A 26134-nucleotide genomic window follows, 5' to 3' on the forward strand; every position below is an offset into this window, starting at 1 on the left:
ACTAACCTTGTGTTGTCAATATCAGTATATAAAGAGATTTAGATATGGTCAAACTTGGCTTGGCTCCTCAAAAAAAAACTTAGCTTGGCTAATTTAGGAACCAGCCAAACATAGCCTTAATCCTGGGCTCCTGGCCATATGGCCTTTGCCTTTTGCCTCCTCGTACACCGGACCTTCCTGTGCCACGGTGCTTCGTTTTTTCTGTGCTGGACGCATCTTCTTGCCTGGAGGTTCCGTTCCGCCTCCTGAAATTTGACTGAAACTAACTGAAAAATATTGTTTTAGCTGAATTATTGTGAGAGATAAACACTTGCTCCGGCTGAAACAATAAGCCAAACAGTTTCTAAGTAGGGAAAATTGGTTCTATAGCACTCAAAGATTCATAGAATCGTGAAATACCATTGAAACTTCTTGGCAACGTAAAATGACACTGAAAGTTCAAAAGGGAAAATTGGTTCTATAGCACTCAAAGATTCATAGAATCGTGAAATACCATTGAAACTTCTTGGCAACGTAAAATGACACTGAAAGTTCAAACGTTAACCGGATCAAACAGTCCGTTAGAAAATGTTCACAGAAAACGTACTGGATGGGTACATAAGCACGTGAAATGACCGTTATACCCTTAGAGAGAGAACCTTATCCGGTTCACGATTCACGACTGCTATCTCCTTGAGCACGTCCGACTTCTCCAGGACCAAGCGCAGTCAGTCCATCTGCTCTACGCCGGCGCCACCGCCGGTCATGCCCCACCGCCCGCCAGCCCCGCGACTCCGCCCGCCAGCCCCGCGACTCCGCCCGCCCCCATCGCCGTCCGAGTCGTCACCCCAGACACCGGCCGGGTCGTCGCCCCCCATCGAGGAGGGGGTCGTCGCCCTTGACGCCGGCCGCCTGAGGCTGGGGCTCGCGCCCACGACGCCAGCAGCCCGAGGCCGGGGCTCGCGCCCGTGACTCCAATCGCCGAGTCCAGGGCTCGCATCCGTGACAGCTGCTGGGCAGCGCGCTGTCGGCTGCCGACTGTGCAGCACGAGCCTACCCCTGCCGGCCAGTGCTCAGAGCAGGTTGTTCCACTCCGCGTTGCTGCTCTTCTTCATCAACGCAGTAGTGCTGTTCTCTTTCTACAGATGCATCGATTTGAGATCCCTGAAGGGTAAGTCTCGAACCCTAGCTCTGCTTGAAGTTCCTCTGTTGCCTCTAGGTCAGTGCTCTATGTTAAATTAGTTTGTTTCTCTAAAAATGTGATCCATTTGTGGTGTCTGGATGCGGTTGGTCAGTGTTGATCTTGATCCTATGGAAATTGCTGCAGGCAGTGCTGTTAATTTTCTGCACTGCTACTCTTTCAGGATCGATGAGAAGAATGGTTGTAAAATTTTCATTGATGTTTGCTCGTTCTCTACTATTGAGGATGATCGATCTATGTACTGTAAAGGCCGACGTTTGGAGTGGTGGGTGGATCCAAGGAGTACTCCATCATTGAGATGGAGGACGATGTTTCAAAGCATTACAGCTGGGCAAGTTATCAAGAACCAAATTTCTGGTATTGCAGATCAGAATGGTCAAACAATGCGGCTTGCTAGTGATAAGGAGCTTCTGAGCCTTATTGCGGGCATCAAGACAGGTGAAGTTTATTATGACGATTGATAGATGCTCAAGTGTAGGTGCTCTGAATGTGACTCAAAATGAAAACGATCTGGTCACAGATAGCAAGTTGCAGCTAGTTCAGGTGACAGATGAGTTGAATGAGCAACATATTCAAGTGACAGATGAGTTGCAGCTAGTTCAGGTCATAGATAGCAAGTTGCAGCTAGTTCAGGTGACAGATGAGTTGAATGAGCAACATATTCAAGTCACAGATGAGGTGAATGAGTCCTTGGCTCAAGCTACACAAGAGGTGCCACAATATAATGGTCAAGAATGGGCTGAAGTACCAGAACTTGGACTTACAACCACTGGTCCTGCTAGAGTAGAAGAGGAAGAAAAGGAGCACTACATGGAGCCTGGTGTTGACCCTGACGGAGATGAACCAATTGGGGCTGATGAAGAATGGAGGTATTTCAAGAAGGCAAAGGTAGCTGAAGGAGATAAGATTGCAAAAGTGCTGCAAGAAAACAAGAAAGTGGATAAGAAAGGGGAGAAAAAAAGGGAAGGGACAAGAAGCATTTGATCCTGATGTTGTACCAAGTGATGAAGCCACTATGGCCAATGATGCCTTTGTTGCACACACCACATATGATCGAGATAACCCTGACATAAAGAAAGGATCAACATTTGTTGACAAGAATGCCTTTGTGCTACTTATGAAGCAATTTGCAATCAAAAGGGAGTTTGAGACTTTTGTGGTGCATAGTGACAAGTCAAGGTACAGGGCTAAATGTGTAGATCCAGAGTGCGAATGGAAAGTTCATGCAAAGAAACTCCTTGGATGCCCTACTTTCATGGTGAACTAGTTGTTTTCATATAGATTCTTAACTAGCTGTTTTTATATAGATTTCAGATTGCTAAGTTCATATAGATTTCAGTTTTCTAACATGCTATTTTTATAACAATTTCATACAGTTTTCAGTATGATATCTAGCTGTTTTTATTACAATTTCATATAGATTTCAGTTTTCTAACATGCTATTTTTATAACAATTTCATACAGTTTTCAGTATGATATCTAGCTGTTTTTATAACAATTTCATATAATTTTTAGATTGCTAACTTGCTGTTTTCATACTATTTTCAGGTTGTTTCAATATCTGAAGGTCATACATGCGCCAGCACAAGCAAAGTGCTAAGTAGAGAGGCAACGAAGGGGTGGATAGCCAACAGAGCAAAAGATATACTAAGGACCAGACCAACAATGGGTCCTAAGAAATTGCAAGAACACCTTGAGGGGCAGTTCCCAGTCAAAATAGCTTATACCAAGGTCTAGGAAGGAAGGCAACGTGCACTAGATGAACTTCATGGCACTTGGCAGGAAAGTTTCAGAATGTTGTGGAGCTTCAAAGCGGAGTTAGAAACTACATGCCCAGGAAGTGTAGTAGAGATTGATTGCAAGAAGACTAAAGGTGGCAAGATTCGTTTCTCTAGGATGTTTGTGGCCATCAAAACATGTGTGGATGGATTTCTTGTGGGATGTAGGCCTTACCTTGGAGTTGACTCCACTCACCTCACAGGCAAGTACAATGGACAGCTAGCTGCAGCAACTGCGGATTGATGGACATAATTGGATGTACCCGATGGCTTATGGCATTTTTTACAAGGAGACTAAAGCCAATTGGATTTGGTTCATGAAGCAATTGAAGAGGGCAATTGGGATTCCATGTGGACTGACAATCCACACTGATGCTTGCAAGGGTCTAGAGACTAGCAGTCCATAAAGTATTTGGAGATGCAGCTGAGCACAGAGAGTGTTTTAGACACCTCATGCATAATTTTAGAAAGAAATACCAAGGAGATGTGTTGAAGTACATGTGGCCTTGTGCTTGGGCATGTACTACTAGGAGGCATGAATGGCTTTGGAACAAAATTTCAGAAACCTGTCCAGAAGCAATCCCTTACTTGCAAGACAACCACAAGCATGTTTGGTCACGAGCAAAGTTTTCAGGGGAGTGCAAGGTGGATTATGTCAATAACAACATATCAGAATGCTTCAATAATTGGATCAAGGATTTCAAAGGTCTGCTGGTGGATAATCTCGTGGACATGATTAGAGGTAAGATCATGGAGAAGATAGCAATGAGGCAGCTTATAAGTCAGAAGCTTGAAGGGCCAATCCTTCCTAGTGTTCTCAACGAGCTGAAGGAGAAGAGTAGAAACTTGAATTATACAATCAAGGGGAGTGGTGGACTAAAGGCTGAAGTCTCTGGATTGACTAGGGACAACTTTCCTTGGAGGCATGCAGTGGACCTTGAAGGGAAAACATGCTCATGCGGTCAATGGCAGATCTCTGGGAAACCTTGCACCCATGCTATAGCCTTTATAGGTTCACTAAGGAAAGTGAAACTTGATGACTATGTGCATGATTACTACTTCAGTTGAGCGTTTCAAGGCTACTTACCAGTTTTTGGTGAACCCGATGGTTGACAAGTCACAGTGGCCTGCAGCTGATCCTGGGTTTGAGATGTGGCCTCCGAAACTAGAAAGGGCCGCTGGTAGGCCAAGAGTGAAAAGGATCAAGAGTAGGGGTGAACCAGGGAAAAGGGGCCCTTATCAATGCAAAAGATGCTTTCAGTTTGGGCATATTGCGAAGGGCTGCAGGGAGCCTCCTACTAAACTTGGTGATGAATTACCACCTTTAGTTCTTACCAAGTCTGACTCTAGGTAAATTTAAGCTCTTGTCTCTTTGGTCTCACTTTTTCAAATTAACCAATGGCTTCATTACCTTGCTGTTGACTAGGAAGAGGAAAGGGAAGGCTGCTACTTTAGACTCTAATAATAATCCTAAAAATCAAAGAAGGAAGTAGCAACAAACTCAACTGAACTTAGTGATGAATTACCACCATCAGCTCCTACCAAGTCCAAGTCTAGGTACATTTAAGCTCTCTCACTTTAGTTTCAATACCATGTTCATGAGTGTTTTCATCATTTTTTTACTACTTATGCCTTCACTACCTTCCTGTTGTGTAGTAAGAGGAAAGCAAAGGATACTACAAAGTCTGCCAATGCTCCTAAAAAATCCAAGAAGGAATTTGCAACAACCTCTACTTCCTTAGCCACACTATCACCTGTAAGTCTAGGGCCAACAACCAGACAAATGGCGGCTTCTATTTCCACACCAGCCAGTCTACGGCCTACAACCAGGAGCAAATCACAAGACATATCTCCAGGAGGCATTGCTAGAAGGCTCATCATAAATTAGGCTTGGATTTGTCATGCAAAAAGCTATCTATGGCATTGTTATCTGCTAGTCCTGAACTTGTCTTGTGTTGTGTGTACTAAAACTTGTCAACTGTTATGTGTACTGCAAGATGGTTGTGGTGTGCTGGAATTACTGTTTGTTTGTGTTCAAATTCCCTATCACGACTGTTGCTGAAAGGGATGATGTAATGGCTTGTTATCTTGGATGGTTAATGTGCTGAAATTACCGTTTTTTCCTACCTGAAATCACTGTTATGTGCTCAAACAATGTGCTAGAATTAGTTAGAGCCATAACCCATGTGGTGATATAAGTGAAATAGTCGTTCTCAGCTTACTGAAATGAGATATAACAGTTCAGGGGTACTTTTGTCCCATTTGACGTCGTTACAGCCAAAAGGTAACAGAGTGTTAGAATTAGTCAGGGTTTAGAATTTTCAATGGTATTTTACGTTGGAGACATCTTTCAGTGGTATTTTACGATTATGTGGATCTTTAAGTGTTATAGAACCAATTTTTCCTTCTAAGTAAGCCAAACGGGGGCATTACTTAGAGTATTTTGTTTCTTGCTCCTTCCCCGAGTCAAATCCAGTGCGATCCGCCCTGGGAATCTGCATATAGATTCATTAAATTACCTTGGTCTCTCTCTTAAGTGCTGTTGGCAAAGAAAATTACTGGAGCAGTAGACTATGCATGCCTCTCTCTCTCCCTGTCTTGGTAGGCTCCGTTCGGCTTACCTTAAATTTGGCTTGTTCGATTTCTTTTTTTAGTTGAAATAATATTTTTCTCTCACAATATTTCAGCCAGAACAGTGTTTTTTAGCCAATTTTAGCCAAGATTCAGCAAGCCGAACGGGGCCATAGTGTCTCCAACGACCGTTACCCAAAATACAAGACCAATTTCTTGTTTAGATAGTGTTATAGGCAAATAGTTCAATACCTATTTTTAGTCTTTTCCAACAACAAGACCTAAAAGAGAACCCTTTCAGCAAATGAGTCTTCAGGAGAGAGGATACTCAGATTTGGATTATACCTCTCCTAACACCTAAAATGGATCTTCCATGTAGGTACTCTATTGTAGATTATATGTATTGTGTTAGAGATCCATTTTAGGTTTGAGGTTTTCAGCCTGTTCGCTTGCTCATATCTGACTTATAAGTTATGACTTATTCGTCAACGAACGGTATTTTTCTCTCACACCAAATCGATCAATAATACTTTCAGCCATAAACAAACGAGTCCAAACAAACAGGGCGCTCGTCTCGGAGACAGCCTACCTCTGTTCGTGCTCGCGAGCCCATGGGAGGAGGTTGGGACTGGCAACGACGTGACGCTATGATAATGCAACTGGTAGTGTCTGTATCCGCCGAGACAAATCGCACGTAGTACAACAACCGGACGGCGCGCGGGACGAAACATGACGCGGCGCACTGCTCGGGCCTAACATGATACTGTACGCACGGGCACGAGACTCCGATGCATCGATCGCCCAGTTGACATGCTTCTTTCGTGTATGTACGTACATACATAATACACCTTAATCCGACGTGTCACTTTCTCTGTTCGTATTTTATGCGCAAGGAATAGATTAACCTGGAGTCGTGCCCGTGACGTCGTCGGTGGTCTCCGCTCTCGTCCTGCTCGTGTCTCCGTAATTCGCAGTATTATTATATACTATTTTCTTTCAGAATCTCTGCTAGTAGCTGGGTAGCAGTACACTACTAGCGCCGTGTAGTGCATGCAACGCCTGTGAATTGTTTTCTATTGGTTTCGTAACAGAAGGCGAGGGATGACGCCGCGCTAGCTTAGCTGGCGAAAGGTGGGCCGTGGGCATGTGGCACTTGCGGAAAACAATCCGGCATGGAAGATCTGAGCGTTGATCAGGCCGTTTCATGTCCTCAAGTGTGAAGGATTGTTGCGTGCAGCGTGCTCATTCGGTTGGGCTGGTCTGGTCTGGCTGGCGTGTTCTCCATCAGCTCGAACCTTTTTGGTGGTTGTACTTTTCCCAGAATTTATTTCTCGGTATAGCGGTAAATAATGTATGTACCCCTCAAGGATTGAATGATGTAGTACTCTGTACTCCTCAGGTGCGAAGGATTACAGTACGTATTTGCTACTCGCGGTCCATCACACAGCTATCGAGAACAGTAGAAAGTACGTGTACGTATTTATAGCTAGCCTGTGGAGCACGGACAACCCGCGGTCACGAGAAGACGAGTGGTCGACGAGCCTGAAAAGAGAGACATGCATATCCATGTGTTGTCCGCCCGCCCACTCGCCCTCGTCGTCCGCCCGCACGCGCAGCTCCATGTCGACCCTGATTGCTGTCGTGAAAAGCTATCGAGTTCACCCATCAATGCCGCTGCCGGGTTCGGCAGGGGTGTACCGACAAAGCCATCAGATGAACTGAAAAAAGGGCATAGTTTAGTGTAATTTTACTTGGGTTTTGAAGCCAAATTTAGAACTCGTCTAGAACACGGAAATCAGTTCAGTTTTACGGAAGAAAAACGAAGGAACGAAACAAAATTCAGACGGAACAGATGGAGCCTAGGATCCGACATTAGTCCCCCCAACATGTGCGGCAAATTAAGGCCCCCCGCCCCCATGTGCACGCACTGCTTTACGCATCTATACAATTCCGCGGCACACGGAGATCCAAATTCACTACACCCTGGACGTACGGACCCGTTCGTGCACCGACCCCAGATGGTAAAAGCCGAATCAACGTCGCTGCGACCATCTACACGCCTGTTGCATCTACGGCCTAAGCGCGCGTACATGTACATGTACCGTACTAGTAGCTGTTGGTGAGGCATCGCCGTCGCCGTATCGTGCGTACTACGCCGGTCCGTCCACCGGACGCGGGCACGCGGCTACATCGACATGCTGGCGTTGCTCGACGTGAAGCTGCTGACGCCGCTGCTGGAGCTGGTGCCGGACCCTCCCAGCGCCGCGGGGTCCTTGCAGCTCCCCTTCAGCTGGCACTGCGTCTCCCGGCGGTCCGCGAAGGACAGGAACGCCCGGATGCTGCTGCGGCGGGAGCGGGAGATGGCGCCGTCGGCGCCCGTGGCCACCGCGTCCGGCGGCTGGGACGCCACGTGGAGGGAGTACTGCCGGACCAGGATGCAGCCGTGGATGGCCAGCGCCGCGAGGCACGCCACGCCGCAGATGAGGAACAGCGCCGAGAAGCTCTGCACCCGCAGCCGTTCGGCCGGCTCCAGGTCCATCGTGGACTGCGGCGACGACGGCCCGTTCGACAGCCACTTGTCGTGGATCCTCTGCAGGTCGCCGTTCTCCGATAGCGCCAGGATCGCCGTCGACAGGTCCACGGCCAGCTGCGAGTCCCGCGGGAACGCCTGCCAGTGCCAGACCAAACGATTATCAGAAAACATCTGCAGCAGAACAACAGCTCATCGAGCTGTACGTATGCATGAGTTGAAGGTGAATAGCGACTCACGAAGCCCCAGCCGCTCTTGGTGAACTCGGCGCCCACGATCGCGACCTTGTCGTGCTGGAGCAGGAAGAGCTCGACGTACGGACGCTCGTCGACGACGGCCACGACGCCTCCTTTGCGAGGGCCGAGGTCTAGCGCCTGCTTGTACTCGTCCGGGGTGCCCAGCGCCTTGAGCCTCGACGGGGAGACGCCCAGCTCGTGCACCAGGTAGCTCTCCACGAAGGACCCGACCTGGAACCCGATGGGCTCCTCGCTGGCGATCAGGTTGTCGATGCCCGTGATCGGGGACGTCAGCTGCTGCACGGTGAGGATGGAGGTCAGGCTGGCGGTGTAGCTGGACTGAATGATCAGGACGACGAACAGCCAGATGATGATCACGAAGCGGCCGAGCGTGCTCCTGGTGTCTTCTCCTGTAAAAAGTCCAAGATGCAGAAATGACTCCTCCTGAGCATGTTTGCGGAGTTTTGTCTTGATTCTTGTGCAGAAATGTAAAGAGCTGCATTTCACTTACTGTGGGCAAAGAACAGAGTTGAGAAACTGAACCTGCAAAGAGCATATATATAGCATGTTAAGTATGTGATATTCGACAGACAGCCAAAATCTATGCACAAGAAGCAGAGAAATGTTTTCAACAAGCAAAATTGATCTGCTTATTCTTCCAACCCGCCTTGTAAGATGACAGTAAGTTGATGGCAAACATTAAGGAAATTAATAAGCAAATGTAAATACATGTTAGACAGTAAGGACTCACCAGAAAACAGTAATAACCTGTTTCACTGGAGGACCGCGGAACTCATCATTGATTCTGTGCTCGAGCAACCAAATCACTGTTCCTATGATCAGAAAGAAAATTCCTGTCACAGACCACATTCTGATGGTAAATGGCTGCAGGAAAGCCCATCCATTCGAGCTCTGTGTCTTAACAGCGGTAAGTATGACAAGCCCAGAACCAACGTATGGTTGGGTGAAATCAACAACTTTTGTCCGATTTGTGACAATAGCTACATCCCCAACAACAGCATCAAATTCCTAGAAAAAGAAAAACGACTATTAAAACATGACTCAGTGACACAGACTAACTGTAAATGAAGCTTATTTCAGAAATAGAAAATAGAACTTACATTCGTCACAATTCGACTGATAAGTTCTGTGTAGCTTGGATTCTCACGGCCATTGCCCAAAGGTATAAACCTATATGTAACTGGGTATTGCAACAGGTTTATTGCAGCAGCAAACACATCAATACAGAAACCTCCCACCGTTTCAGTTTGATTGTCAACTGATACAAATTGACGGTAACTTACCCTATTGGGAACTCCAATTCTCAGCTCATTTCCATTGTTAGGGAACACCCATCCCCGGGGCCTCGTTACAGTCTCACCTGGCCAGATTGCAGCGTGGAGTTCCTGATTTGCACTGACATTGTATGGTTTCTTGTATAGTGTCTCAGGAGACACAATGGACAGCCCAGAATAGTTGGACCAATAACCAATTGTCCGCAAACCAGACCCTATTATGTTCACAATGTCATATGCAGGCTGGATAAGATTACCATCTGAATCCAACTTTACAGGGCCAGTTGCACCCATGAAATTTACTTTGCGGATTTTTTCTAGTAATAGCATCCCCTCATCAAAGACGCTCAATGCATCCAGATTCAAAGCTCCTCCTGCAACTGCAAGCAGTCTGGGGTCTGGAGAGAAGGAAATGTTTCCGCCACTATTGAAAAATGCATCCAACCCATGAGCAAGCATCCAGACAGTGTCATAAGCATAAAGGCCATAGGAATTGAGCAAGCTGCCGCTGCTGCCACTATCCTCCTTCACTAGTTTACTCCATTGTGAAACTAATGTCTTCTTCCTATTGGTGTTTTCTGTGTGCTGACGCAATGTAAGAACACCCTGCATTGTGCTTAGTAATCCATTTTCAAGACGAGGAGCTGAATCGAGGTATGCAGTGAGCCAATCTGTTGCAATCCACACATATCCACCGGATGTCATGCTAAGATTATACGCTAGTGAGAACACGTCAATTCCAGAATCATCATGTGCATGCAGTACAAAAACCCGGGACTCCATCATCGCAGCCTTGACCAGCACAGCAGCCATTTCACTCTTTTTTGCTCCTGGCCTAATTGCAGCTTTATACAAGATCTTCAATCTCCTCTTGGCAAGCTCATCATCTAAGGAGGATATGCCATTTCTTCCATAATCGTCATCAATATATACGGCTGTCACCATCTTCCACCCATAGTAATCAATTAAGCTAGCAATGGAAGCCATTTGAAATTGATCACTGTGGACGGTACGCACAAAGAAAGGATACTGAAGTGGTGTCAGAGTCGGATCAGTTGCAGCAAAGGACATCAAAGGTACTTGGAGTTCATTTGCAACATGGGATATGACGTGTGCAACAACTGAAGATTGTGGGCCGATGATTGCGATTGTATCTTTCTCCATGAATTGCAAGGCTAAGCAAGATATAAAAGGATAAGGAGTCAGTCAGGCACCATGCGGATTGTATTTTTGTAATAAGACTTAGGCACCTCCAGTCAAAAATAGTTGACGTTTAGGACAAACTATGTCAACTATTGTTAACCGGAACCAGAAGGAGTATGTTTTATTGTCTCAATGGCAGAGAGGACTAGCTAAAAAAAGGGCAAGAGACATGAAAGGGGTACCTTGAACAATGCCGATGAAACCACTGTAGTTGGTATCTTGCATCTGAACAACCAGCTTTGTTCCCCGGAGAACACTTGGATCTTTGTTGATGTCATTGACTGCAGCAGCGATGGCAACCTTGGCAACTCTCCCAATTGTCGAATCGAATGGAAAAAGAGCTCCAATGTTTACAACACTGGGTCTCACAGAAATATTTTGTCCAAGTGCACAGGACCACAAACAGCAGAAGATGCTCAAAATATGGAGCATGAACTTCATGATTAGTCCTGACTCCAAAGGATAGCTGGGGTATTCTTTAAGAGTCCATCCTCCTGCTCAACATCATATGTTCTGGAAGAACCAAAAGAAAATTTCAAGATGATGCCTGTTTGGCAGATATTTTCGCTATCTAATGACTCGAGCCACTCATCAAGGGAAATTCAGGCATTTACATGATGAACTACAGACACAAATTACAAACTGGAACGAATATCAGGTATAGGTGGGGATATATTCCACATCAACATGAATTCAGGGCTCAAGAACACAAAAATGGACACTCATGGTGGAAAAAAACTGGGAATTCCATTCCATAAAAAGAAACAAAGAACAACTGGAAGGTAAAGGACCAAAACAAACTTAAAAACAGAGTTCTGATCCTAGAAGCTGTGGAGATTAAGCAACCTCTCACCTTAAGATTTGGCCATGAACTATCGGCATAACAAGCAAAATTAGAACATAAACCTAAGCATGAGCTGAGATGGGTTTGACCACAGAATTCTCTATATATGAGCTCGAGGGGCAAGAAGATCAGGTACGAAGGGGACATGGGACTATTTGGAGAAAACAACAGTGTGAATCCAAAAGCGTGGAGCATGCAGGATTCGCAAATAATTGCCCCCCGGAACCTCTTCCCTTTCTGCGCTTTCTTTTTTGTGAATTGAGGCATGGTTGCTCTTACCGTTGGCTCCGGAGCAGCTTAGTTGGCAGTTGCTTCCTCTCAGACTGCACGAGATAGGTGTGAGGGGCCGGTAGCCCGTGTGAACGAGAATAACCCTGTTGGCTCTGGAAGCTGCACGGTGCACGCCTCACCGAAATACATGTTTAAATTCGTCTGGCTGTCATCGCACTTCTTGGCTCTTGGCTGTGATCGCACTTCTTGGCTCTTGCAGCTCAGGCACTGAATATTTTCCTAGATACTGGCTCCAGTTTGTCCTGTAAAGCATGATATTTGGAGTGCCTAAATATCACACAATGCCAACATGTTCTAAACAGATCAGCAAGACACAGATATTTTACTTCAGAAATTCAGGTCTTCACGTCGAACATGTGACTGGGAGTAACTCAGTCGTAGCTACATTCCACGTAACCTTTAAAAATGCGACTCCATACATGAGCATATCTGGGCATGTAGTACTCTCAGTAATACCTGAGGACACATCGAGCTTGTGCTCTTTTGGGTGGACTAGGTACCTTGACAACCCCAGTCCACAAACCTCCCCTGTAAAGGCCAACAGCAGCAACATCATCGGTGCAGCGAGTTGTCACAAACAATAGCCACGGAACACGACGTTGGGCCCGGCCATCACATCTATGAAAGAGATATCCTCATCAAATTCCTCATTTCTTAGTCATTTGGTCTAATCGATCACTAATTAATTCTACTTAAGGGCCCAATTTTTCCTTTATTTTAATGCGTCTTCACCTAATATGGGTATTTTATACAATACTTAGAGACACAGATGACAGAACGTTACCTCAAAAGTCAAAAACACGTGAGCATTATCGAAAAGCATACGTCCAGAACAACGAATAAATATATCACTATCCACCTGATGAATTGCTTGAATAAGCTGAAACGATATTTCCTCTATATAATCGGCAACCAGGCTTACATCTTATATTAGTTCTAACAGAAATAATAGTTTCCTCACATAACCCTTTCAGCTCAAAATTGAAGCTGCAACACCCAGACATTCATAGAGATAACACAAGGAAACCAAACTCCCAATGAAAACCACACAACAACCCAATGCTACCCCAACAAGCCAACGGCCTAATTCTTGGAGATTCGCTCTGAGTCCTTCTCAGGCCTCCATCCGCAACCTTTTGGAAGGTGTGCTGTCGCTAGCTCCTACCACCTCGATTTTTCCATTGCCTTCTACAATAGTTTCTACGGTGCTATTGTGTTGGCCCCCAAAGGTCCATCCAGGAAAATCTGATCCTAGAAATAAAGAAGTTGGCGTGGTTCTGTAGAATGCAAGGGGGACCTGTTTTATCCGCCGACGTACCTACAATTCAAAATTGAAAGACTGGTGAATTTTTCTGGAAAATTCCTAGTTATAATTAATAATGGACATGACAACAGATAATATGCAAATTCAGCTCTGGTTTGAACTTCTACAGAGAGAAGTCAGAAAGGAGATGGGTTCTAGCAGACACAAATTTAGACTATCAGACACCATCTAGCAATAGTCCGTATTTATGCATAAACCAGGCAGCCTCATATCTTCTAACGCATGCTAATGGCAAATGCCAAAATTCTTCACTTCCTTCAGGTTTCAAAAGAAATCTGAGGTCATGATTAAGTTCCTGCAGTTTCTGCTAAAGTACCTGAAATTGCTACCACGATCAAACCTTCCCTTTCAGCCAATAGATGGCACAAATAACGTACTTCATGGCACAAAAATCATTAGGTAAAAGCAGTGAAATTTACGGTATCCCTCCCCCCCCCCCCCACAAACACACACACAACAAAAAAAACGAGTACCAGACATCACAAATACACTAACTTTCACAGCCGGAAAAATTACCCCCCTTGACTATTCCAAAGTGGTTTTGCTGACGTGGCAGTGAGGCCCACATGTTAGGTGGTCTCTCTCTTCTTTCCCTCTCTACACGTGCCACCACCGCCTCCCTCATGAACACTTGCGAGCAACCGGAGATGCAACACCGTCACACACCTCTGCCATGACTTCCCGTGCAGAGCTTGGAAGCTAGGCCGCATCCCACCAGGTGGAGAGAGAGAAGAGGGAGATGGGAGCTCGGCCACATCCTGCCATGGCCGCGTAGATACGAGGAAGAAGCGCACTAGTGAACTGAGGAAGAAGAGCCCACGTCAGATGAGCTGGCCCATGCCACCTTGAGGGCTTGTTTGGAAGCTCATGTATCCACCTCAATCCATGTGTGTGGGAGTGGTTTGATGTGGAATTTAGTTTAAAATCCACACCAAACCACTCCCACACACATGGATTGAGGTGGATACATGGGCTTCAAAACAAGGCTTGAGGAGGGAGAGGGAGGTGGAAGTGTTGCACAGAGGGAGAAGGCAGCAGACGTGCAGCATCGCAGGGAGAGAGAGACGAAGGTTAGAGATATGACCCAATATAGATGACATGGCTAAAACGAGGGATAGAGACATGACCCAATATAGATGACATGGCTAAAAAAACTGATGGCATGTATCACATGACACGTATATGCCATGCCAGCCAAAACCACCTTTGAAATCACGTAATTTGTGTGGTTTTGAGAGATAGGGATGTATATTGTTTGGTACTCAAGTTCATTTTTTTAAATCTCAGCGACAAGTTCCAGGGGGGAGGATGCAAATGGCATTGATTCAAGTATAAATGCACGAGGTGAAAAGTACTAAGGCAGTGAAGGTGTACCTCATCCCTGAAAACTGTTGCATAGGAACCTGAACTGAAGTCCGTTATTTTCATCTCAGTAGTTTTGGCCCGGACAGTGAGATCCTCCTCAAGTGATGCGACAAATCTAAGAGTACCACGAGAAAATGAGCACACAACAAAGAAAACTGCGTAGCAATCAGGACATCAAGTTACTTTCCTATTACCTAGAAACTGCGGGAGAGTAATGATGGCGGAGCGTGTCTATTTCCCACAAAGAACTTCCTACACACAAACAAATATAACACATGATACAGAGGAATCAGTTCACAAAAAAATCATAAATGAATGTGTTATTGGCATAAATATGTAAACATGCAAGCATATCAACTTGCAGTTGCATCCATAAGTTATTATGGATGTAACTTCAGGCTGTAATTTAGAACTTGTCATTATCTAACTATGGCTGAATGGCTGATAAATCATAATATACAGTAATCATTTAGTTTGGTCCAAAAATGTCATATCAGACAACATAGAATCAACCAAGGGTCATTTCATTTAAGTTCCCACCAGACAACCTGGATATTTTATAGCATAGGGCATAAACAGTGCTGAAAGCTCTAAAAAAAGGTGGGGGTCCAAGCAAGAGAATTTATAGCAGTCCACCAATAAAATTCTAAATACTAAAGCTCATACAATACCGATTTTGATAGTAAACATGCTTCCTCTAAAGTTTTTTTACTCAAAAATAATGAATCAAAACTCAAAAGACAGAAAATTACATCAGCATCATAAAGCAATGAGCCAAAAGAATGAAGCTACATTTCTTCTTTTAAGAAAAGTATAGGTTCTATAATTAATTTTTCAAGGTAGGTTGATTAGGTCAGTATATACCAAAAAAAGGGATGAAGTTTACAGTTCTACTGCTTTCTATTTCAGAGTTATAATTCTTCCTATTTCAGTCTCATTATCGTGAAATCCTTAATCTGACCATCAAGTTTAAAAAAACATGCTTGGGAATTGACATTAGTGTAACTTGAGCTCAAAGAAAGATTTTTAGGTGACTGCTTGTCACTCAGGACTGCAAGGAAAACAACCGAAGAAAAAGAAAAGGATGAGATAACATCTGTTTGATATGATGAAATACTTACGCATTGCACCAGACTTTGCAGGGTCTGCCTCATTATTGTTAAAAGGATCAGCACCAATCTTCTTAGATTGACTAGCTTCTCCTGTGGCATTGCTATCACTCTCATCAACCTCCTGAAAGGAATTCCATAGCATAAAAATTAGCTTGTGAAACAACAAAAAAAAGATTGCACGGCTGAATATGCTACCAATGTAGCTCAAAATCTGCCCAGTGGACAGTGGAGTATGCACACTTGGATCAATCAAGTGTCTTACACATCCAATACAACTATAAAAAAATGGTGTAGCAAGTAACATACCCAATGGACCAAGAAATTAACTGAGGGATGTCTCCGCAGCAGATTATGAATTAAAGCAATAATAATAAGAGCTCCAGCTGGAGGAACTGAAAGAGCAAGTCTACTCAATCTTTTTGCAAATGCAGCAGCAAGATATGCAGGAAGATAAGAAGATTTCAGGCATGTGTCAAGAAGCTGCAAGAAAACAAGTCAAATGTCAGCAGATAGCCATAACTAAATGGCAAATAAAATAATAATGCTTACAGAAAGATAAAAACAAAATCTATTTCAAGATTCAGCAGCATGTATTATGGATATTTGCTCCTTTTCAATCATAAGTGTTGTCCACAACTAGACCAGCAGTGGACACGAACTCAAAGGTGTTTCCCATGGTTTTCAAGCATCAGGATTAACTAATAAACTACAAGTTTAGCCTACTATAATTCGTAGGTAACTTGCACATGGATAATTCTTTCTGCTAGCTGCTAGAGTCCACATTAAGATGGCCATGATTGTTCCAACTGAAAAAATAGTTCCAGACAAAGATGGCAGACTATCACTGTTATAGGGCCTGAATGAGATGCTCTGGAGCAGCATTTATAAAATACGAAGTTGTGGATGGCTGCAGGCCTTGATATTTTTCCCATAGTGGAACTTTATGATATTTTTCAGCTCACAGAAGTTGATTCATCATAAAAAAAAGGGTGATCTACCATACTCGGCACCATAATGTGGCAGTCATACTTTTTTTCACTTACTTGCAAGAACACTGACCGGTGTTTTGCCATGAAAACAGCAGGAGTCAGTAGTGCATAAAGCTTTTCATAGAATTTTGGATACTCCAGACCGTGTTGTGTCATAAGAATGAAAAGGCCACTTAAGGCCATCACACTGATAACACCACCAATATCATATGATCTAGTCAAGAAATCACTGCAGCAGAAAAAAAAAAGAGTTAATACATATGAGAAGATTTATGTCAGTGAAATGTTGAACTGATATGCAAATAATACGGAAATCGTACAACCTACCATAAGATGGAAGGGTTTGACATTGAAGGAATAACATTTTGATGAATTGAAGCAAGGACCTGCAAGGCCCCAAAAAAAATCAAGGCAGGAAACCATAGCCAACAATGAAGCACCAAACTACTGCAAAATAAAGTGAGTGCTCGTAATGTAGATTAGTGAAAGCAGACGATAAATATTTTCATCTTCCTAAGTACGTATATTGTTACCATACCACAATGTGCTAGACTGCACATAGGATTAGAAAATCATTGCAGCAAGGGCTCATAATTCAGATACAACAGTAACCATAGTTATGTCTTTCAGGGCAAGAACAGATTTACCTCCTTGTACACATCAAGTGGTAGTGGTAACTTGAGAAAAGACAGCCATGCTTTGGTGAACTTCAATTTTAGTTTTTTCTTGATGTAAGTAGAAGTGTCCTAAATAATTCCATCAGTTAATACCCAGAAAATTTGAGCTTAAGCTAAAAAAATGCCAGTTTATTTGTGGTATATATGATGAAGTACCTTGGAAGAGTCCTTTTCTCCTTTAGAAGACAGCCCATCATCAAAAGTACAAAACCAAAAGGCAAGAGTAAGAACACTAATCACACATTAGCGCATATACATACGTGGGCTCATAAAAGCATAATATTAAAGCCATTTTATAATTTAAATGAGAATAATTTTGTAGGTTCACAGGAATACATGAAATTACTATTGTAAATGAGAGGAAAGCTTATGCTGAAATTTGGCTTATGCTGATGCTTATGCTGAAATGTTGTGAGAGAAAAATATTGTTCCATGGCTGAAAAGTAGTGCTGAATAAGCTCAAGCAAACAGGGCTAATAAATTACTCACCAAGAGTACTCCACATATCAAATGATGATTCCTTTTGAAAATCCATCGAAGGAACATGTGCCAAAAGATTGTATATGTTGTGTACAAAAATACTACTTCTGTTATGTAAGGAGAAGAACATCACAAGACATTAAAACTATACAGCTTTGAAGATGTTCAAAGGCATCAAATATAGCAACAGCCACAGGGTCACAGGGGTTGTATGGGTTCCAATCTTTCAGCTGAGAAGTAAGACAATGCATGATCATGCTTTAAATAATCCACACCAATGACCATAACCTACGGATTGACTTTCCAGAGCCAAAACTATAACACCACAAGGAACAAACCTTTGCTAAATGGCTAGAGTGCACAAGCGCAGGATGAAACACAAGCAACAAATCCACGATTCCATGCTAATTGCCGAAAACCAAGAAGCTAGTACTGGAACAATAACACCTACACACAAGACTTTCCTACCCACGTTCTTTAGAAGGAAGCATGAGTTGCATGCATTTTTTGTGCATAGGTTTGTAATAATCATTAAATTTGGCACAGAAATGCAATTTTCTATGGTCTCATTGTGAGTCCAAAGTGTGAGCTTCGCTGAAGTTGTTTCTGGAAGCATTAAACTAAAGGTCTACAGCTTAAGATTTAAGACATATAGTATGTAAAAGAAAGAATACCTGTTTTCTGACCTATCATTTCCATTTTGCATGGCATCTTTTCCAGAACCTGAACAGAACAACAATACAGTTACAAATTAGTAGAGATGTCAAACTATGCAAGCGTTTTGATGGTCAAACAAAGAAAGAACAAAAAACAAAGACTGAAGACTACCAGTGGTTTTACTGCCCAGACTGTTGGCAATCTTGTCTAAGCTAGTGTAAGTAAAGTAACTGCAGAAGCAATGGTAGGGTGAAAATAAGTACATATTGAGAAAAATGCCAGTAATACAATTGAAAAATTGAGCACATCCTACCAAACATCAGTGTATTTGAAGTACTTTGATCCAAGCAACTCTAACAACGTATCAATGGGATCAGCAGCATGAACCTGTAGAAAGAATGGGAACAGATAAGAGCAAACCCTAGAGTAATAAACAGGAGATACATAGTCGCTAATATTGAGTTGGCAACACGGTTACTTGAGTAGAAACAAACAGAGATTTATATCAATTAAGAAACAAGCTCAACTCTGACGCAACGCAAACCTCCCCCAGCAATAAGGGGAAAGTATACATTTCTAAGGCAAAAATCGAACATCTGTAATGCCATAATTGAAGAGAAACTCACGACAGCGTAGAGAAACTTGTGGTAAATTGCCGATTGGAACTTCCCGTCCTTCCCCAGCTTCACGAAATCCATGAGAGCATCCAGCGCTACATCCTATCCAGCACAAAAGGTACGCGACTAAGAGTAAAGCCAAATTGTTTGTTCAACTATTTACTCGACACACTCAGAGAAGATGCTAGCAATGCTATCCAAGTTCACCCTGATTGCGTCATCGCTGTGTGGAGACACGCTGAGCTCCACCAGCGCAGCAACGAGCTCGTCGAACCGCTGCCGCAGCCAGGCTCCAAACACGAGCTCGGGGTCGCTGCCAGCATCCCCCGCGGTGGCTGCCGCAGAGGCGGAAGGGATGGATGGGATGAGTGGTACGAAGAAGGACTGGAGCGAGATGAGCGCCTCGAGAGCGAGGTCGAGCGGCGCGGTGGGGGAGAGGAGCGCGAGGAGGGCGGGGGCGTGGTTGAGGTGGGCGCGCGACGAAAGGAGCTCGGTTCCCAGCTTCTTCACCTCATCTAGGGTTAGGGTCCCGCCTCTGGAACGCCGCTTCTTAGAGGCAGACACGGTCGCCGTTGGCGACGACGATGTCGCCATGGCGGGAGGGGTGGGAAGCGGCGGCGGCGGGGAGGCAGGGGGAGGAGGTGAGTTCTGGGGTTTATGGACGTAGGTGCGGCTTGTCAGTCCGACCTGTGTAGAAAAAGCTAAGCTACGCGCGCGTCCAGTATGAATGAAGTGGCCCAATGGAGGCCCGTCTAGCGATAGCTGACGCACGGCCAGACTACAGAATTTGGAACGCGGCACAGCTCCCTGTATTTTCCGTACTCCGTAGACGACGAGTCCTCGTCTATATCCATAAAATGACAACATATATGTATTTTAGTGTAAAAAAATACATGAATTTTTTTCCCTCTCTTTCCCTCCCTTCTGCTAGCACTCCGTGCTGCTGCCGCACATGTTCTCTGACGCACGCAAGCGTTCGCTGACGCACGTGTTCTCTGACTATGCCCTTGTTTAGTTCGCGAAATTTGGATTTTGGGACTACTGTAGCACCTTCGTTTTTATTTGTCAAATAGTGTCCAAACATTGACTAATTAGGCTTAAAACGTTCGTCTCGCAATTTTCCACCAAACTGTGCAATTAGTTTTTCTTTTCGTCTACATTTAATGCTCCATGCACGGACCGCAAACATTCGATGTGACAGGTACTGTAGCAACTTTTTGGATTTTGGGGTCCAACTAAACAAGGGCTAAGCAAGTGCTCCCGAAAATTTTACAAAATTTTTCAAGATTCCTCGTCACATCGAATCTTTGAATGCATGCATGAAGCATTAAATATAAATAAAAAATAAAACTAATTACACAGTTTAAACGAAATTCACGAGACGAATCTTTTAAGCCTAATTAGTTCATGATTGGACACTAATTGTCAAATAACAACAAAAAATACTACAGTAGCATTTTGCAAAAATTTTCGCCATCTAAATATAGCCTAAGTTCGTTCGTTCTCTGACGCACACGTGCTCGTGAGCCGGCTCAAGTAGACCTCTCCTCCTCTGCTGTGATTTGTCCTTCCATAAAAAAAAATTATTTTTTATGATTTGTGGATCCGTGATCTTATAATTTGTGATTGTCTGAATATAGAAGAATGCTAAAGGCGAGAGGTAGAAGGAGGGTGGAGGCTGTTAAATCTTAATTCTATGGTGAAAAAAATTTATGTGTTAAAACTATATAAAACATATGATTGTTGAATAGACATTCTTAAAAAGAAGCATGCTCGATGAAACAAGCAGTAATCGACCATGCATCCATGGTGATAGTTACCGGATAGTGTGAATGAAGTTTACTGATTTTATCCGATCGAAAATGGAACTGTGGTGTTTAGCTGTTCGTGTGTCTTTGGTGAGATCTTATCGTGTAGGTTCTGTTCGGCTTACCTTAAATCTGGCTTATTCGATTTTTTAGCTAGAACAGTATTTTTCTCTTACAATATTTTAGCCAAAACAATATTTTTCAGCTAATTTCAATCAAGTTTCAGCGAGCCAAACGACGCCTCCAGGCAAGAAGATGCGTCCAGCACAAGAAAAACTAAGCACCATGGCACAGGAAGGTCCGGTGTACGAGGAGGCAAAAGGCAAAGGCCATATGGCCAGGAGCCCAGGATTAAGGCTCTATTTGGCTGGTTCCTAAATTAGCCAAGCGAAGTTTTTTTTTTTTTTTTTGAGGAGCCCAGCCAAGTTTGACCATATCTAAATCTCTTTATATACTGATATTGACAACACAAGGTTAGTGTTATTAGCAAATTGAGGGTAACTCAGGTAAGTTGTGTTCTTGGAGTCTGTCCACTCAAATTCAAATACTTTCAGCAGGAGGTGGCGTGCCAGATAACAATAAGTCGCTTAGGGTGACTTGAGGTAGATTTGAGAGAAAGTTAGTCGCCCTATTCCATAACACTACTTCAACAGTATTTTTCAGCAAACGAACAATATTTTCTTCTTACAACAAATCAGCATAAGCCAAATTTCAGCGAAACGAACACATGCATTATGGTAATAATCTTCATAACATGTACTCCTTTTCTCTGTTCGTTTGGGCTGATTTGGCTTATAAGCCATGGCTGAAAGTACTGTTGGCTGGTTTAGTGTGAGAGAAAAATATTGTTCGTTGGCTGATAAGCCATGGCTAATAAGCCAAATACGACCAAACGAACATGCTGAAGATTTTTAGGATAAATTAGTGATAAGAAATTATCATGCATTGAAGGTTAACTATCTTAACTAAGAAATGAACTACTGATTAAAATGAATGGATAGACATACATGCTGCTATCTAGACTGATGTTGGTCAAACCAAGAATCTAAGAACTAAAACATCAAATTTTTATAGATACAAATTTTGAATTCTAAAACATTAATTGTTCTAAAATGAAGGAAATATATTACTTACAAAAGTGCCATTGGAATTATATTTTAGATAAGGAAAAAGTAAGATTCTTTAGGGAACTCCCAACTATGAAATTAGATGGCTTCTATATCATTCGCTGAAAAGTCAGGCTGAAAAGTACTGTTCGCTGGTTTGCTGTGGGAGAAAAATACTATACCATGACTAGGTTGATAAGTTAAAGCGAACAGGGCCGACGACGTATGATTGAATAAAAACTTATTCTATAAAAAACTACTATTAAAACATAGTTTCTAAAAATAATATTTGTATAAATTAGCACTGAGCCTGCCTTACCGTAAAACGAAGTAAAAAAAGGAAAACAAAATCGTTTGCAGAATTGCAGTCCACACACCAACTGCAACTGGAAGTAGTCGGACGGCCCGATCCCGAGAGCAAGGAGGAATCCAAAGCCGTCGCCCATCGCCGCCCGCACCTTCTTCGACTTTCACGTTTTGACCGCGTCCGCCTCGGCCCCTGCTCTCCTCCTCCCCACTCCTCCCTCCAGTGTCCAGTCCTCGCCTCCGCCTGCCGTGCCGCCTGACAGAGCCACGCGCTGCGGCGGCCGTACGGGCGCTAGGGTTTTTCCCCACTTCGGCCGCGGGCTCGGGATCTCGCGCCGCACCGCAATGCAGCTCACGCGCCGCTGATCCCGGGGCCGCCTCCATTCCTTTCCTCCTCCCGCCGCCGCCTCTGCTGCAGCGGGCAGCCGCCATGGCGCGGCGCCACGGGTGGCAGCTCCCCGCCCACACCCTGCAGGTTCGCCCGCGATTCTCCTACTCCCGCACCATGAGTTGTTCTCCGTTCTGAATGTGCGAGTTGAGCGCGCAATGTGGTTCCGGATCCCGTCGCGCTGTGCTCGGTTTTCCGCGGAAGTGGGGGAGGTTTTCGGTCGGTGTTTCTGGGGCGATGTTGGAACGGATTTCCTGGTGCTGCTTCTATCTGACGTGCTTAGCTTTTGATGAGGAATGCTGTGGGCAGCCTAGTTTCCTGTGATCCGATGCGATGTGATGGGTTGTCCTTCTCTTTTCCCGATGCGTTTGAGCGGCTCTGTATACTCTGAAAAGCGCGCGAGAATTTGGTCACTTCCGTTACTTCTCTATTTTAACACGAAGTAGTAGCACATGGATTTGGTTTTGCTAAGGTTTTATCCTAACGGCAGGTGTTTACCTGAATTTTATGCAGCGCTACATCCTGATCTCCTGCGGCATAGCATGTGTCTTGTTTTGATTTGGCATTTCGCTTTCTCCAATAAAAGTGTCACTTTTTGTTGGTATTCTCTTGGGCCGTTCTGCTCTTTCGTCTATGATGTGATGTCGGACTTGACCTCCAAATTCAGCTTGACTTGTCACTATGCACTCTGAATCTACACATTTAGCCCTATACCTTGACTTGTCACTATGCACCACAAAAGTCTCAAACTCCCTTTTGATTGCAAATTGCTTCATAAGTAGCACAAAGGCATTCTTGTCAACAAATGTTGATCCTTTCTTTATGTCAGGGTTATCTCGATCATATGTGGTGTGTGCAACAAAGGCATCATTGGCCATAGTGGCTTCATCACTTGGTACAGCATCAGGATCAAATGCTTCTTGTCCCTTCCCTTTTTTCTCCCCTTTCTTATCCACTTTCTTGTTTTCTTGCAGCACTTTTGCAATCTTATCTCCTTCAGCTACCTTTGCCTTCTTGAAATACCTCCATTCTTCATCAGCCCCAATTGGTTCATCTCCGTCAGGGTCAACACCAGGCTCCATGTAGTGCTCCTTTTCTTCCTCTTCTACTCTAGCAGGACCAGCGGCTGTAAGTCCAAGTTCTGGTACTTCAGCCCATTCTTGACCATTATATTGTGGCACCTCTTGTGTAGCTTGAGCCGAGGACTCATTCACCTCATCTGTGACTTGAATATGTTGCTCATTCAACTCATCTGTCACCTGAACTAGCTGCAACTTGCTATCTATGACCTGAACTAGCTGCAACTCATCTGTCACTTGAATATGTTGCTCATTCAACTCACCTGTCACCTAAACTAGCTGCAACTTGCTATCTGTGACCAGATCGTTTTCATTTTGAGTCACATTCAGAGCACCTACACTTGAGCATCTATCAACCGTCATAATAAACTTCACCTGTCTTGATGCCCGCAATAAGGTCAGAAGCTCCTTATCACTAGCAAGCCGCATTGTTTGACCATTCTGATCTGAATACCAGAAATTTGGTTCTTGATAACTTGCCCAGCTGTAATGTTTTGAAACATCGTCCTCCATCTCAATGATGGAGTACTCCTCTGGATCCACCCACCACTCCAAACGTCGGCCTTTACAGTACATAGATCGATCATCCTCGATAGTAGAGAACGAGCAAACATCAATGAAAATTTTACAACCATTCTTCTCATCGATCCTGAAAGAGCAGCAGTGCAGAAAATTAATAGCACTGCCTGCAGCAATTTCCACAGGATCAAGATCAACACTGACCAACCGCATCCAGACACCACAAACGGATCACATTTTTAGAGAAACAAACTAATTTAACATAGAGCACTGACCTAGAGGCAACAGAGGAACATTCAAGCAGAGCTAGGGTTCGAGACTTACCCTTCAGGGATCTCAAATCGATGCATCTGTAGAAAGAGAACAACACTACTGTGTTGATGAAGAAGAGCAGCAACGCGGAGTGGAACAACCTGCTCTAAGCACTGGCCGGCAGGGGTAGGCTCGTGCTGCACAGCCGGCAGCCGACAGCGCGCTGCCCAGCAGCTGTCACGGATGCGAGCCCTGGACTCGACGATTGGAGTCGCGGGCGCGAGCCTTGGCCTCGGGCTGCTGGCGTCGTGGGCGCGAGCCCCAGCCTCAGGCGGCCGGCGTCAAGGGCGACGACCCCCTCCTCGACGGGGGGCGACGACCCGGCCGGTGTCTGGGGCGACGACTCGGACGGCGATGGGGGCGGGCGGAGTCGCGGGGCTGGCGGGCGGTGGGGCCTGACCGGCGGTGGGGCATGACCGGCGGTGGCGCCGGCGCAGAGCAGATGGACTGACTGCGCTTGGTCCTGGAGAAGTCGGACGTGCTCAAGGAGATAGCAGTCGTGAATCGTGAACCGGATAAGGTTCTCTCTCTAAGGGTATAACGGTCATTTCACGTGCTTATGTACCCATCCAGTACGTTTTCTGTGAACATTTTCTAACGGACTGTTTGATCCGGTTAACGTTTGAACTTTCAGTGTCATTTTACGTTGCCAAGAAGTTTCAATGGTATTTCACGATTCTATGAATCTTTGAGTGCTATAGAACCAATTTTCCCTTTTGAACTTTCAGTGTCATTTTACGTTGCCAAGAAGTTTCAATGGTATTTCACGATTCTATGAATCTTTGAGTGCTATAGAACCAATTTTCCCTACTTAGAAACTGTTTGGCTTATTGTTTCAGCCGGAGCAATGTTTATCTCTCACAATAATTCAGCTAAAACAATATTTTCAGTTAGTTTCAGTCAAATTTCAGGAGGCGGAACGGAACCTCCAGGCAAGAAGATGCGTCCAGCACAGAAAAAACGAAGCACCGTGGCACAGGAAGGTCCGGTGTACGAGGAGGCAAAAGGCAAAGGCCATATGGCCAGGAGCCCAGGATTAAGGCTCTGTTTGGCTGGTTCCTAAATTAGCCAAGCTAAGTTTTTTTTTGAGGAGCCAAGCCAAGTTTGACCATATCTAAATCTCTTTATATACTGATATTGACAACACAAGGTTAGTGTTATTAGCAAATTGAGGGTAACTCAGGTAAGTTGTGTTCTTGGAGTTTGTCCACTCAAATTCAAATACTTTCAGCAGGAGGTGGCGTGCCCGATAACAATAAGTCGCTTAGGGTGACTTGAGGTAGATTCGAGAGAAAGTTAGTCGCCATGTTCCGTAGCACTACTTCAGCAATATTTTTCAGCAAACGAACAATGTTTTTCTCTGACAACAAATTAGCATAAACCAAATTTCAGCGAAACGAACACATGCATTATCGTAATAATCTTCATAACATATACTCCTTTTCTTTCTATTTAGAAAAATATATT

At 44.2% G+C, this 26134-nt stretch overlaps 1 protein-coding gene, 1 long non-coding RNA gene and 1 pseudogene across 2 annotated transcripts; 2 read left to right on the forward strand and 1 right to left on the reverse strand.

Moving 5' to 3' along the window:
• The first annotated feature begins 2777 nt into the window (after nt 1-2777).
• On the forward strand, nt 2778-4312 carry LOC136496057 (uncharacterized; annotated as a pseudogene).
• Nucleotides 4313-7311: 2999 nt separating this feature from the next.
• Nucleotides 7312-19823, reverse strand: LOC136496059 (glutamate receptor 3.1-like). The gene is made up of 21 exons (XM_066491790.1): nt 19357-19823; nt 19159-19251; nt 18846-18919; nt 18704-18762; nt 18550-18598; nt 17884-17982; nt 17552-17585; nt 17366-17464; nt 17046-17104; nt 16773-16947; nt 16036-16209; nt 15739-15850; nt 14812-14869; nt 14627-14732; nt 13049-13246; nt 10976-11291; nt 9417-10765; nt 9047-9324; nt 8807-8838; nt 8299-8705; nt 7312-8197 (listed from the first exon to the last, which is right to left on the reverse strand). Exons 1-21 carry the CDS (start codon nt 19741-19743, stop codon nt 7715-7717), a joined length of 4641 nt encoding a protein of 1546 aa, XP_066347887.1. The 5' UTR covers nt 19744-19823; the 3' UTR covers nt 7312-7714.
• A 2445-nt stretch (nt 19824-22268) lies between these two features.
• On the forward strand, nt 22269-25900 carry LOC136498604 (uncharacterized). The gene is made up of 2 exons (XR_010769667.1): nt 22269-22844; nt 25579-25900. It is a non-coding gene; the product is annotated as an uncharacterized lncRNA (long non-coding RNA).
• The last annotated feature ends 234 nt before the right edge of the window (nt 25901-26134 follow it).

The sequence above is a fragment of the Miscanthus floridulus genome, chromosome 12 (assembly GCF_019320115.1).
Source record: "Miscanthus floridulus cultivar M001 chromosome 12, ASM1932011v1, whole genome shotgun sequence".
In the NCBI taxonomy this organism is placed as follows: Eukaryota; Viridiplantae; Streptophyta; class Magnoliopsida; order Poales; family Poaceae; genus Miscanthus; species Miscanthus floridulus.

Coding starts and splice junctions, on each gene's coding strand:
- LOC136496059 (XM_066491790.1), bottom strand. CDS start 19,743: ATGGCGACATCGTCGTCGCCAACGGCGACCGTGTCTGCCTCTAAGAAG. Junction 15,851..16,035: donor TTAATTTCTTGGTCCATTGG/GTATGTTACTTG, acceptor AATTCCTTTCAG/GAGGTTGATGAGAGTGATAG. Junction 14,733..14,811: donor TACTCTCCCGCAGTTTCTAG/GTAATAGGAAAG, acceptor TGGTACTCTTAG/ATTTGTCGCATCACTTGAGG.